Source organism: Spermophilus citellus, assembly GCF_964194105.1.
Source record: "Spermophilus citellus genome assembly, chromosome: 2".
Lineage (NCBI taxonomy): Eukaryota > Metazoa > Chordata > Mammalia > Rodentia > Sciuridae > Spermophilus > Spermophilus citellus.
The window spans coordinates 24,581,662-24,596,749 of NC_138183.1; the positions used below are offsets into that span (position 1 = coordinate 24,581,662).

The 15,088-nt window shown below is 41.5% G+C and overlaps 1 protein-coding gene across 1 annotated transcript in view; it reads left to right on the top strand.

The window, feature by feature from the left end:
• Nucleotides 1-5,384: 5,384 nt before the first annotated feature.
• The window catches only part of TMEM245 (transmembrane protein 245), an 82,978-nt gene continuing 73,274 nt past the window's right edge, over nt 5,385-15,088 (top strand). The window contains exons 1-2 of the mRNA XM_081280183.1: nt 5,385-6,289; nt 13,960-14,077. Of these exons, the coding sequence (XP_081136309.1) occupies nt 5,708-6,289; nt 13,960-14,077 (700 nt within the window). The 5' untranslated portion in view covers nt 5,385-5,707. The remainder of the gene's footprint in view (nt 6,290-13,959; nt 14,078-15,088) is intronic.

Below are 15,088 nucleotides of genomic sequence, written 5' to 3' on the forward strand. Positions count from 1 at the left end.
GGAATTTCTATTGTAAGGTAATCATTTTAATCAGGTTCAGTTCTTAGCAGCCAAGTGCTCTATATACAGAGGCCCACGGGAAGGGAAATAATGCCTACTCTGGCTATATACTATGCTAATTACTTATGTACACTAGTTCCAATGCTCACAACATTCTGGCCACATAGATTTATCACCTCTGTTCAAATGTGGAGACATGCTCAGTAAGTTAACTTATACAAGGGTACACAGCAAGGAAGAGACAGCAAGGATTACGACTCAGCTCTGTCTGCCTTACAAGCTTATATTCTAACAGCCTTTAAATAATATATGCTGTATTCATTTTTTCAATTATTAAAAATAAGATGTTCACAGTACTGAAAGAAATACAGAGAATCTCACTCACCAGTTTCCCTCAAATGAGGAATTCAGATGTTTGTGGAAATGATTAGAATACAACATAGTCCATACTTGAGTGAAGGTAAATCAGGCGCTACATGGGCACAGTGAGGTAGCTGCCAATTTTCCCTGGATCTGGGACGTTTCTCCAAGGAGATAACTGTGAGCTGGAGCTAGAAAGATGAATGAGGATTGTCTAGATAGACGAGGGGGAAGACCTAGGGCCCAATCATGTAGGGATTTATATACCATGGAAAATAGTTCATTCTTTTGTTATGGAGAACCACCAGTTTTTTTAAGCAAAAAAGTGACATTTCTAAATTTATATATATATATATATATATATATATATATATATATATATATATATATTCTTTATTTAAAAACATATAATTTGCACTTAACATTCTTTTTTTCCCTCTAGGAACAGTGATTTTTATTTATTTATTTTAATTAGCTATATGATAGAAGAATGCATTTTGATTCATTGTACACAATTGCAGCTCAACTTTTCATTCATTTGGTTGTATACAATGTAGCATTTCTCTGTATGTGCAGCCACACATACACCTAAGGGAAAGGATGTCCCTCTCATTCCACTATCTTTCTGGCCCTCTAAATTTATATTTTAGAAATATAATTTTAGGCACTAGAGCTGTTGCAGTATGTGTTTAGCATACTCAATGTCCTGGTTCAATCCCCAGCAGTTGCCAATAATATCCTTGTAGAGAGGGGACAAGACTGGAAGCCAAGACATCTCTTAGAAGAACATTTTGTAGTTGAAGCAGCTCAACAGTGGTGAAGGGTCCAGAATGGAGAGTTCTGTATCTGGCTGTCCGTCCTATGGAGACAGAAGAGACATCCGAAGCATGGTGCTATTTGGAGGAACTTGCTGCTGGTACTTGTTGCCCAATTCCAGGGGACAACTAATGTGAATAGTAACTCCAAGTGTGAATAGTATCCCCTAGAATTGTGTAAAGTGGTGGTCTTGGACCATAGGGTGCTCACTGCAGTTCTGGGTATTTGACATGCTATTTGTAATTCTTATTGCCACCCCATGAACAAAGATTATGTTCCCTTTACGGGTGAGGAAGCCCAGCTCAGAGATGCTGTGTGCGAAGACAAATAAGTGACAGATTGGGAATCTGAATGCATGTCTGTCCAATTACATTTTCATGTAGTTTCTTTCTGCACTGTACATACTACTTTATATACATGACACACGACATCTTCAGTTCTGGACTTTGTACCAAATGGATATTCAGCATATTTCTGGAAAGGTTTGCAGAAACACATGGAAACCCAAAGACAAACACACACAATGTCTGGAGAATCCCTTCTCTGCCTGTGTGGTCACATCTCTGGAGTTATTATCTTTAGACCTCTGGAGCCTGTGGACATTTTGTTAAGAGATGCCTTTTGGCTTCTGTAGGACAAAACAAGCCACTGTCATGTTGTCACCATGTCCCAGCACTGTGTTGCTGCTTTATATATGTGTCCTCGTTTCATCTTCATAGCAACCTTTCTTATAAACCAGGAAGCTTTCTGCTGCAAATAATGAAAAACCTACTCCAAAGAGACTTAAATGATGAGAAAATTCATTGATTCATCCAACAGGAAGATGAAAGGCAGTCTGATCTCCAGGTCAGCATCTATTTTACCTCCACTGTATCCTGAGGTGCCCAGGGAGCTGTTCTTCTCCTGAGATCTTCAGAATGAGTTGCCATGTGGTGTCAGCACAGGGAGCCCAAGCAGCCCCGCATTTTGGAAGAGATACCTAAAAGCAGCTGCCCTGTGAGCTAGAGATTTAAATTAACCCTAGGTTCCCTCTCAAATTCAGTTATTAGGTCCTATGTCCCAGCAGTTTAAGTATTCTCTGTTTTCAACTACATGAATGCTCAGTAGAAACATCCCAGAGTTTCAATACCATATCTTGCAGAAAGCATAAGTCGGCTTTTGGGAACAGATCCCACTCATTCATTCTCAGTCAATCTTAAGGTGCTTCTACTCTGTATTGTGAATGTCCTATGCTGTGTCAGTTGCTGGTGACACCAAAATGAAGCAAATCCAATTCTTGTTCTCTGGGAGCTCTCTAGGAAGACAAATGCATATACTACTGACTTTGATTTTGGTGTGGAGAGTATGATCATAGGAGGGGTGAGCAAAACCCTGGGGGAGGGGTGAGCAGAACCCTGTGGGAACCCCACCTCTGTTAGGCCATACACATGTTAGTCTAGTTAGTTTGTTCATTTCTGTTAAAAGTTTCATTCCTGACTAGAAATTCTGCCTGCCACCTATTGGTTCTGTTCTCTTGGCCATCAGAACATTGTTTTAAAAAAAATTCAGTGCTGAGGATGGCACCCAGGACTTCACACATGCTAAACAAGCACTTTACCACTGAGCTACATACCCAGGCCCCATTAGCATGATTTTCAAATGCTCAACAATCTTGCTTTTCATTGAGACTTGGAAACAGAGTTCTTGTCGTGAGCCAGCCATGGGCTGTGTGTGTGAGCTGTGAGCATTTGAGCGCATGCAGGCACTGGACTGACATTGCTTCCCTGACTGGGCCATGAGACATGTTTGTGTCCTTTGCGCTTGCTCTGCCTTTGATCCCACACAGCACCTGAGATGGGTGTGGACTTTCAAGATGTCAGTCAATCTGCTGACCAGACTCATCCCCCTGAAACCTGACCCTTTGCCTTATTTGGAAAGAACATTCCATTGAACCTCCCCTTGTGTGCCTCCCTATAAAAATAAAGAGTCCAGGTGCAAGCTCTCTTTTTCCAATGGACCCCTAAGGTGGAGAGCCATCAGGGATTTTGAAAAGGTATTTCTGTGTGCTTGCATGCTTTCTTCGCTGTTTGCTCAGTTATTGATGTAGCCAGATTTTGTGAACCCAGCATAGGTCACCAGCCCGGCTAGCTGGCGATAAATTTCTAGGACAGGGTGTTTTTGATTTGCTGAAGTGGGACCCCAACTCAATTAAGGCAATATTAACACCCCTGGTCTTGTCTGGTTTGTTTGTATTCATTGATAAAACTTTTACAATGTAAGAGCTCTCCTGTAGTTCCTGGTGGAAGAGTCTGGTTGGAGGAGGACGGACAGGATGGTTTGGTCTTTTCCCCTCAATGGCCATTTGTTTAGATGACAAAGGGGCAGGAGTGGATGAGATTATTCACGAGAGGATTTATAATACATCAGGCACAAGAGACTTGGGTTAGGGTTTGGGTGACAAAAGTGTACCAATTTGGCAATTAGGGAGAAGGAATTCTTCAACTCTGAATGGAATCTAGCTCTGCAGATTAGAGTTTGGGAACAGTGATACAGAACACTGCAATCTAGAATGGGCACTGAACTCAGTGAGCTCCATTGGGCAGCAGGGCGACACAAAAGGTTAGTGGTGATTAGGGTTGGTGGTGATTCCTGTCTCTGATCCCATATGAGGCATTTCCTGTGGGACCCCTTAGAAGTGACTCAGGAATTTTTGGGAGGGAGGTTGAAACCTTCTTATATAAATAGGATCTTTAGTCAGTGAAAATGGGGACTGAAAGCTAATGTGACCATAATTTATGATTATGATCTCAGAAGTTAAGCAGCAAAGCAAAATGCAAGAGCAACTGAAGGAAGCATTCATTGAGTCAAACTCCAAAGGCCACCAGAAAAACTGTGACCTGAAAGTGATAAATGAGATACTAAGGAATTTCTTTATTTTTCACTTCATTTACCAAATCCCTTTATCTCCAAGACTTAGTAAGCAAGTTTATTCGTCTGAAAACTGTTTACTTTAGAAGAGAGACAAAACTTATGTTAAAGTTAATATAAAGATGTGTTGAAAACAGAAAAGGAATAACTTGCAGGGTTTGAGCATTCACATATTGATTGTTCGGTAAAGGCTTTCCATTGCTAAACTCTAAAGATAAAAGCAGTATTTTTAGTGTATTTTTGAAGATAGAAGGTTTGGATTCCAGCGCTTTTCCAACAGAGCAGAAGCACCCTGCACTGCCCAGAGCTTCCTCTTGTCCACAACATCCCCGAGGCAAGAGCTTCTATTATTATCATTCCCACATGACAGAAGAGACATTGAGGTTGGAGTATTAATACCCCGACACCCAAAAAGAAACAGTGGCAGTTTAAGACTCTGATGGAGGGCACTTTGAAGTTTGGATTGCTCCCATACTGATGAGACAGGAAACACCAAAGGGACAAAGGATAAATGCACTTCCAGACCTTGTCTCATGGCCACACAGCAGCCCGTAGGAGGCTTGATGTGTGCCATCTTCAACCAGTGTCAGTTTTGCTTCTAAGTTCAGTGTGCCTTGTACATGTTCTCCTGAACAGCTGCAGTAATTTGTTTTTAGCATAGGGCAAAATGCTCGAGTATACCTATGGCCAATTAACATGCCCACCCCTGCAAACAACCAATAAAAAGAGCTCCCTTTTGTTTAAGGAGCCAATCTTACATCTCCTTTTAGGGGCTGTCTCCCTTCCTAAATGGAAACCCCAATAAGAGGCTTGATGGCATATTGGCTTGATGGACTTGATTTCATTTCCATTCTCATGGAGTTAAAAGATTCTAGTGTTTGGTAGCACGGACACCAGCACACGTGGTTGTCAACAGCGATTGCACATTACAATGCTTTGAGGAGCTTTAAAAACTGCCACAGTATTCCGTGGTCAGACCACCTAGCATGGAAGATAAGGGTTACAGATGCGGGAGCCAGAGTTTGAATGCCGCCTCTGCTGCTTGGTAGCTGTGACCTTAGCCAGGTGCTTGACTGTCCCCTCGTTTTTCCTATTTGTAAAATGAGTATAACATCTTCTTTTTTTTTAGGGTTATTTTAAGGATAAAAAGAGTTAATAGTAGTGAGGCACTTAGAACAGGGTCTGCCACACGATAATCGCTATATAAGATCTCGTCGAATACATTAGAGTGAAAACGGCGTTTATTAAATCAGTAAAGCAGTCTGGGCAGCGGTCTTGTGCAAGTACTCCCCGCAGGTTTTCTGTCTCTGTACATAATAGCTCCTTTTCTGGGACCCTGCCTCCGCAGTTGACATCAACTGAAGAGGGAAGAGAGCTTCTTATTTTTTTTCCTGGGATTTGGGAAACTCATTCTCGGGATCTGCAGCGACCCACGCGCGCGGGGCGGAGCGCTCGTGGGGTGGAGCGCTCGCGGGGTGCCCTGGGACTGGTAGTTTCCCAGGAGCGTACCAATGGCCCAGCCGGAACTACAACTCCCATAAGGCCGCGCGGCGCCACCCCAGTCCCCTCTCCCGCTGCCCGCCTGCTCTCGGCTCAGCCTCTCGGCCGGGGGGACAGAGGCGAGATGGCCGACCGCGGCTGCCCTGCCGAGGCGACCGGCTCGCGGAGCTCCCCGCGTCCGGACCACCGGGCCCCACGCGCGGCCGGGCCGGGCGGCGGTGGAGTTGGCGAGACCCCGCGCACCGCGGCGCTGGCGCTGCGCTTTGACAAGCCCATCAAGCAGGCCTTCTACAACACCGGGGCCGTGTTGTTCGTCTGCCTGTGCTGTGGCGCCGCCGTGCTGGTCTACTTCATCCTCGAGGCCTTCCTGCGGCCGCTGCTGTGGGCCGTGCTGTGCGGCACCTTCCTGCACCCCTTCAAGAGCTCGCTGACGCGCCTGGGCCGCCACTGGCTGCAGCGGCTGCACCGCGCGCACACCCCCATCGTGCTGGCCGCGCTGCTGCTGCCGCTCTGCTTCGCCGACTACGGCGTGGAGGCCCTGGGCGAGCAGGCGCTGCGCCGCCGCCGCCTGCTGCTGCTGCTGGGCGCGGGCGGCCCGCTGCTCTATGGCCTCTACTGCCTTGGCAGCTACCTGGGCGTGCAGGTGCTGCTGGCCCACGCGGGCGCGCTCATCTGCCGGGGGCTGGACTACTTCAGCAGCCTATGGGTGAGTGAGCGAGTGGCGGGCCGGGCCCCCTAGGCGGCTTGCCCCTCCGCGCACCCTGGCGTGTTGGGTCGCTACGGTGCAGTTCCGACTTGTTGCGAAAGGGCGACCAAAGGTCCTCACCTGTGCTGCAGTGAGGGTCGGCGCCTCCTGCCTACCTACACCTGGAAACTTGGCTTACTTACTATCTTCCAATTTGAGGCGGGTGCGATTTGCAACATCCCAGGGCAACAAGTGCCCTAGCTGAGAAGGCCTGTTGCACTTTGCGGGCAGAGGCCCCAGAGAGGGAGTGATTAGTTTTACTCCGGGTTGGAGAGGGAGGGCTGCCTTGACCACTCTTAGTTATGTAGATCTGGGTGCCAGAGCTGGATGGGATCCTAGAGTTCAGTTTGCTATCCTACGGATAGGAGAGGTGACTTACTACCAGGCCAGGACGAGTTAAGGACAAAGAAAAGACTGGCTAATTCAGCTTTCTCAAGTCCTAAACAAAACTTTCTTCACAGTCAGGTATTGCCTCCCAATTCAGGTCTTTAATAGAGAGTGTGTGCGAGGCCCTGGGTGCTGAGCGCCCACACTCTACTTCTGGGGAACTCCTTTTGTTGTGTGGTGATCAAGGCACACATCCCTTCCTGTCTGGATTATAGCGTCCTGCTGGGTGAAGGAGGTAGATTTTGTGATGCTCGGATCATCACGAGTTTACTCCTACAAAACCAGGGAGCCTTAGAATTGGAATTTCTTTTTTTGAAAAGTTTTTAATCTTTATTTTATTTTTTTTTAGTTTTCGGCGGGCACAACATCTTTGTTGGTATGTGGTGCTGAGGATCGAACCCGGGCCGCACGCATGCCAGGCGAGCGCGCTACCACTTGAGCCACATCCCCAGCCCTAGAATTGGAATTTCAAAGATAACCTTTGAACACACTTTCCAGCTCCGTCTTTTGTGGGCCAGTTTATCCACATACTTACTGGGAACTATTGAAAACAAGTGGATAGTTGAGCTTCAGAATGTTAAGAATGTTGATCAGTACTACAGGGGCTGGGGGTATAGCTCAGTGGTAAAGTGTGCTTACATGTTGGAGGCTCCTGGGTTCTGTCCCCAGCCCCCCAAGGAACAACAAAAGCGCCCCCCACCAACCCATTTAAATAATTTGGTTCACTCTTGTCGAAATAAAGTTCAGTGTTACTTAACCTAATTAAGTTGCGAAATAATTCCCCTTATCTGGTTTTGAATTGCCTGAGGTAATTGGTAGGGTGGTTAATCCCAGAACTCCCGTCTTCACATGCTTATGGATACCATCTCTCAGTTCCACTTTTCAGTTCAGATTTAAAGTTGGTCAAACATGATGTTAGGACCTTTGTGAGGGATTTAAAAAAATGCTAAGATGCAAGCTGTGTCTTCAAGGTGCATATATAGTCTTATATGAGATTTATCTCTCTCTTTTTTTTGTTGTGGATTAAACCCAGGGCTTCACGCATATTAAACGTGTGTTCTACTTTGGTTCCCCCTTATGTGAGCCTATTCTAATGGAGACAATTATCTGCCTATCAGACATCTGATAGGCAGATAAATGTTCATTACCCACCAGTTATGGGCCACAGGCTCAGAAGTCACAATTTTTTTTTTTTTTTTTTTAAATGCTGGGAGGGCTGGGGATGTGGCTCAAGCGGTAGCGCGCTCACCTGGCATGCGTGCGGCCCAGGTTCGATCCTCAGCACCACATACCAACAAAGATGTTGTGTCCGCCGAGAACTAAAAAATAAATATTAAAAATTCTCTCTCTCTCTCTCTCTCTCTCCTCTCTCACTCTCTCTTTAAAAAAAAAAAAATACTGGGAAGTGAGCCCAGGGCCTTGAGCATGCTACTGCTCTACCCCTGAGCTACACAACCCACTCTGTGGTTCATTTTTACAGAGCACAGTGCTCTTACCTTGTATCATGGTTTACTTAAGTGGATTGAATGCCTCATAGAAGGCAGACTACTGTGTGCCCATAAGAAGAACAACATGCTTGTTATCCTCAAGAAATTAATATTGTCAAAATCAGACACATTTACAGATTCTGCTAACATTTCTGACTGTTGATACTGCCCGAGTAGCATAGTCAAACTGTAGGAAATTAGGAACAGAAAGATCTGTCATGTATGACTAGTAAGTATTTTCATCTGGAGCAAAATGAGTTTGTAGGTTAGGTGGACAGTTAGGGGAAAGAGAGGCAACTCTGCCAGTCCCTCTTCAGACGCTCAACTCAGTGGAAAGAGTTGAGGAAGTGGGTACCTGGGAAGAAGTATCTGCAGTTCAGTGTGTGTAGCTTTGAATATCTTTATACTGAAAATAAACCCTCATGTTTCCTTTTTCTTGTGTGGGTTGTAGATGGTGAGTGGCAAGGAAGGGCCAGATAGATTACTGGGGGTTGGAGGGAAAAGGCTCAAACTTAATTTTTTATTTTTTATTTTTTATTTATTTATTTATTTATTTTTTTTGTGGTGGTGGTTGTGGTGGCAATGAAGATTGAACCAGGGCCTTTGTATGCTAAGCCTGTGCTCAGCCACTGAGCTACATAAGTCAGCTGTTGGTCCACAGTGATGGGAGCAAAGGAGAAGGGGCTTAAAAACCAGAAACCTATAAATGAGCTAGAAGTGAGTAGGGAGTGGTAAAAGCTCTACATTTGAGAATAGGGACTCTGCGTTACCTGAATTTGAGAGAAGCAGGCTTAGAGTTTTGCTGAAGTAGTGCTTAGGGCTGGGTAGTTGAGTTGGGGTAAAGTATACTTGGAAAACAGAGTCCTTAGCCCTCTGGAAAGTGCTGATTAAGGCCTGACCTGCAGCAAGATGGCTGTGTGACCTCCAGGGGCCCTCTCTGTAATTCTCATTGTCCAGCAGTTTTGTTTTTTGAGCCTAAGCAGGGTTGCCTGGTACAGAACAGCAGTCTTTATGCTTTCTAGACATCTTGTAAATGTGAGCCTGCTGCCGAAAAGAGGGATAGGTAAGAGAAGTAGAGAGAAAAATTACATTTGGGTAATCCACATTTTGGTGAACTGACATTTCATACATTTAAGATCCAAGGGTTGAACATTTACCATGTGCCAGGCACTGGATTAGGTTTTTTCATGGGTGTAATTTTGTTCTCAGTCCTGTGAAATGGGAGGAAGGAATTTCATATCTGAGAACTAATTTAGAGGTTGATCTGTGCATGCTATCAGTTAATGGCCTTCATTGGACCTACCAGCAAGTGAAGTCTTACTGTCACCAAAACTCTAGTAACCTTCAGTAAGGATTTTAAAACGTTGTTCCCATTGGCTTATGTTTAAAAAAAGTTTTTAGTTTGATTTTTAAAAATGTCAATTGACTTTAGTTATCAGGAAAAATAGGATTGGACTAACCACAACTGTTCTCCCAAAGATCCCTGGATTCTAGTTACCTAGAAACCTTAGTCATTCTTTCTCTGTTGTGTCCCTTTATCTATGCAGTTTTTGCAGGTCCTTTCCAGTTTTCCTTTGTAGTGTCCTGAGTGCCTGTGCTTTTCTTTGTCACAGTTTATCTTTGTAATTCCTCTTTTTTTAAAAAAAATATTTATTTTTTAGTTGTAGTTGCACACAATACCTCTATTTGTATGTGGTCTGAGGATCGAACCCAGGGCCTCGCACATGCTAGCAGAGTGCTCTACCACTGAGCCACAACTCCAGCCCCCTTTGTAGTTCCTCTTGATGTCACTTTGGATCACTTCAACTCTTGTCTCCAGTTTCCTCCTAACCCTCCATTATGCTTATAGGTAAAAGACTAATTAATTCATTATGTTATGAGTAATTCCTTTCAATAATAAATAAAATAAAAATCTTAAATTAGAATATTGTCCTGACACTGATTTCATAATGCTTAAAAAAAAAATTGGGCTGGGGATATACTGTATTTTACTGCATAATCCTCGCAGATTTTATGCCAAGCTTTTTGGCAAAAAGTCGGGTATGACCTTTATTTGAAGTTTTTCTTTAAAAAATTTTTGTTGGTATTATTTAAAAATAATCTATTACTAAACACTCTTTGCTGCAAATTAGGATGCATGGAATATTTATAAATATATGTGGTAAATTATGTGGTAAATATGGTAGCTCAGTGGTAGAGCACTTGTTTAGGATGTGCAAGGCCCTGGGTTCTCAGCACATATTCCCCCGAGCCCCCCCGCCCCCCCCCCCCAAAGTTTTTGTTGCACCAAGCAGACATGTGATTCAGCTTGACCTCTCCTCATGGTGTGGAGTTGTGCATGATAAATCTGAAAAACTGATGACCTCCCTTGCTTCACAGTTTTTGTTACTGTTGTTTGTTTTTGGTACTGGGATTGAATCCAGGGGCACTTAACCATTGGGTTACTTCCTCAGCCCATTTTTTTGCAAGTTGCTTTAGGACCTCACTAAATTGCTGAGGTTGGCTTTGTTCCCATCTCTCCCCCTTAGTTCAAACTTAATAGAAAATTTGAAGACTGAGCTGGACCCAGTGGCGCATGCCTGTAATCCCAGCAATTTGAGAGACTGAGACATAAGGATCACAATTTTGAGGCCAACTTCAGCAGCTTTGGCCTTAAGCAGCTTAGCTAGCCCCCTGTCTCAAAAAGAGTGGTAGAACTCCTCTGAGTTTAATCCCCAGTCCCATTTATAGTTTTGCAGTAGTAATAGATTTCTTTTCTTCATAGTTTCTGTTCCCATTGTTTTCATCTTAATTAAAAAAAAAAAAAAAACAAAGCAAACAACAACAACAACAACAAAAAAAAAATCAGGAGATGGACTTGCCTTGTGATCTGAGACAGACAAGACCCTACTCTTGGCCACTCAGTCCTGGTTGTGTAAAGTGACCATGGGCTTGGCTGGTATCTAAGTTTCTGCTGTTGGGTTTGCTCCATTCTACTTCTAAACACTGCTTAAGTTTGTTCCTGGTAACCTGGTAGCAGTGAAGAAGTTTCCAGAGCTTAGTTCTTTCAGTTAAAGACCTTTATTATAAAAAATCCTTGACTCTTATTAAGTTTCCATATGACAAAAAGAATAGTTCACAAATTAGAATTAAGCTATTTTAAAGGAGAATGAAATACTTGAAGCAATTGCTGATTCTGGCTCTATTAGGGCTTGGGTACCATAATTTGAGACTTGTTTTCTTCTCTCTGAAAAAGACTTAGGAAATGTTCTGCAAAAATACACTACTGAAGCAAGCCAGGTTTTTCCAGTTGATGCCCAGATGACAATAGCATGAAGGCATAGTAAAAGGAATCTCTACTTAATGTTTTATGAACTTAATATGTTGTTTAGCCAGGATCATGTGGTTTATCATTACAAATGAAAGGAAAATGTGATTGTTGATTAGTTTGCTTTACTTGCAGTGCTAAGTAAATTTTGTTAACTTTTATGCAGCTTAGGTAGTATCTGCACATTAGTACTGAAAATGACTATGGACTATGTGCTTTGAAAAGGAGACATGGTTGGTATTTGAAGAAAATAAATTTGGGAACGTGTTCCCTCTTATCTCATTGCTTCATCGGTTTATGTGTTGGTGAGAATTCACACATGAACAGATTTGCTTACAGGCTAAATATATCTAAAGTTGACTTGTTGAGGCTTCTGTGTTAGTGAAGGTTTAAGAATAAAAAACTTCATAGGGGTCTGAGACTAGGAACTATATGGAGACTGGGAAGGTGTCTCATGCTAGGCTTGGCCTGGCATATACAGAGGTACTGGGTAGACCCTAGTACTGCAAGAATAATGAAAAAGAATTGTGTATCAAATGTGAAAATATACTCATTTTCACTGTTATTTAAAGAAAATATTTAATGATTTAAAAACTTGACTCTTATAAAATGTGCTCATGATATAAAAAACGATTTAAGTAGCCTAGAAGTTTATTTGTAAATGATCCCTTTTCTTTGCCACTGTCCCCAGTATAGATGTTGCTGTTGTTGGCTGATGTACAGCCTTTTAAATTTCTACCTGTGCCTTAAAAAGTTAAGGGTTTAAAAAAATTTTTTTTAAATGGATTTCATACATGTATTTCTGCACTTTCTTCATTTATCCTTGTATTGTGGACTTCTTCCTCTTTGGTGCTTATATAGACTTATTTCTTTTTAATACTGCTATAGTAGATGTGCCCCCCCCCCCCCCCATGGCTTTTAGAAAGTGTTTCTGACAGATTATCTTAGTTCTGAGTTTGTATAAGAATATTCTGATAAACATTTTAAATAATTGTAGAATCAGTGTTTAAAGTCTGCTGAGGGCAGACTTTCCTACCTTGTTATCCCCAAATTATGGCCAGCAATTGTTCAAATGTAGCTTATTCTATTTTCAGAGTACTATCATTTGTTAGAAAACTTTATTTTCATATTGAGCTGAAATTTGTTGCTTCCTAATTTCCATTTATTATTATTTCTGCTTCAGAACTCCAGAAAATTAAGTTTTAGACCTCTTCCATGTGACATTTTTCCAGCTATTTGAAGACAGCTATCAACCTTGATATTCTATTTTCTTTTCTAAGCTGCTTTTCTTTCCCAGCTATATGTGTATCACATATGCTATAATTTCCATTTTTTCAGCCTGATTTTATTGTTCATGCAGTTTGATAGTGCAGAATTCATCAAGACAGTCACTTTCCCTGATGCTAATATGGTCCTTAATAAATAGTCAGAAGCTACGAACCATTTTAAGACTTAAAGATTATTTTTATTGATAGATATGACCACAGTAATGTAGGAGATGGGTTCTTTTTCCTTGTAATAATGCTTAATTTATTTTTTTTACTTAATAAATAATATTTATTTTTTATACTTAATTATTTTAAGTAAAATAATTTTTATTTATTTATTTTTTACTTAACTATTTCAGTAAAGTCCTTTAATTTCCTTGTAATATTTTTTTCTTTATGTTCTGAATTATATCTTTTTGTTTTAATTTTTTTTTTCCAGGTTCATGTCAAACTTAAATTTTTCATTCTTGGACTGAGTTCTTGGTGTTCAAAGAGTGTGTATTTCTTCCATCTTTTATAAATGCTCTATGAAATACAAGTTCTGTAGGCTACACTGGTGTACCGTGATGCTTCTTGAGGCCTAGTCATTCAGCTTTAGAGAGAGAGGGTGGTTCTTCTGTTTTCAAGTCTTGCCATTTCTTTCACTAGTAATGTTTTCATGTGCACTACTTCAGCTTTATCTCAGAGGGTCACACCTCAGCTAGCTGCCTAATTCCTTTTACAGTGACATCTGTTTGATGGCCTTAAAAAAAAAATCAGCATGGGCTGAAATAGAATCTTTTTAGAAATCTTTTTTCTCCTTTTCATTTTTTTCCCTAAACATTAATCGATGTTGAAAACAGAAATTCCACAAGATTTGGGTTACAATTTAAATCCATGGTTTATTTATTGAATATTTCACTTTGAGTATTTTTATACATAAAATGGGTTTTGAACTTTAATGTCTTAAGTTTAAACAATATAGTTTTTGTTTTGAATATTTAAATATTGCTACATGAAATTTCAAATGCCTGTTTATCTCAAAATAATTTATCTAAACAGGGGAGGAGGACCTAGGCATGAATCTTCTCTGCTGTGTGCAGAGCACTGTTGGGATACTGATGCTTACAAATGTTGTATAATTGTTTGCTCTTTTTCATGTATATGTATTTTACAGCTTTGTCTATATTTCATTTATTTAAGATCTGGACGTTGGTAGTTGGCTATGTGTTGACTGTTTCATTCAAGTGGAATACAAGCACTGAACGCTACTTGAGAGCAATTTCAATTCCTGTCTGGATTATATTGCTTTTTCATTTAGGTGGGTCCCTTCTTTTTGGAAAAAAAAAAGTCTGGGTTAAGTTCAGTAGAGACTATGAATGAATGAAAGTGGCTTCTTTTTAGTGCTGTGTTGCATTTAAAATTCTTTTTAATTTTTAGAAAATGTTATGCTTTAGTTTTTTATTAATCTTGAATGAAAATGATATTCTTTTAAAATATCTTTTAATTATTTCAGTAAAGTCCTTTAAAAGTAAATATATCTTAAAAAGTAGAACACGCATGACTGTCATTCGTGGCATTTTGTTGACCGTCCTGCTTGGCATATGGATATGCATTCAAGGACTAGGAGAGGCCCCTGTATATCACGCAGTTAAAAGGACTGAAGATAAGAGCGGGAGCTGAGCCAGTGGGGCTGGGAGGAGGTGGAGATAGAGATATAAAATGTGAAGGCCGGTTTCTAATAGTGGAAGGCTTTCTGTCCTGTGAAAGAGTGGTTTAAGCAGATCTCTGTAGTCATGGGTAGCTTCAGAGAAAGTCCTTGTTCCCCATAGAGACTGTCAGGTGTCCCAGCTGCTCTGAGTAATGAGTTCCCTGTTGTGTGAATCCACCCACTGTCATCTGGGGGGCTGCTAGGATGTGGTTGAGTGATTTTTTTTTTTTTTTTTTTTCAGCATGATGCATATGGTTGGGACTTTTTATTTCCAAGTCTGAGTTGATGGGAATAATAAGTTCTAATTTAAAAAACAAAATTCAGTGGTTTCTAAACAGAAAATAAATTTATTTAAACTTTTTTGGTTTTTAGACTATCATCTTCTAAATTAATTTTTAGAGCTATTGTTATAAACAACAACAAAAAACAGTCAATTGAAAATGTCTCTACTTAGAGTCAGATGCTGCACAAAGCAGCCTTCTTTCTCTAGCTTTGTTGAGTTGGAGTACTTCAGTTTATCTGTAAGATCGATGGTCTTACAGACTCCTTTTGACCTTGGGGAAGGGAGAGGAGGGAGGCAGGCCAGTATGTCCATGTGGCTCTGATGGACTCAGGCAGGTG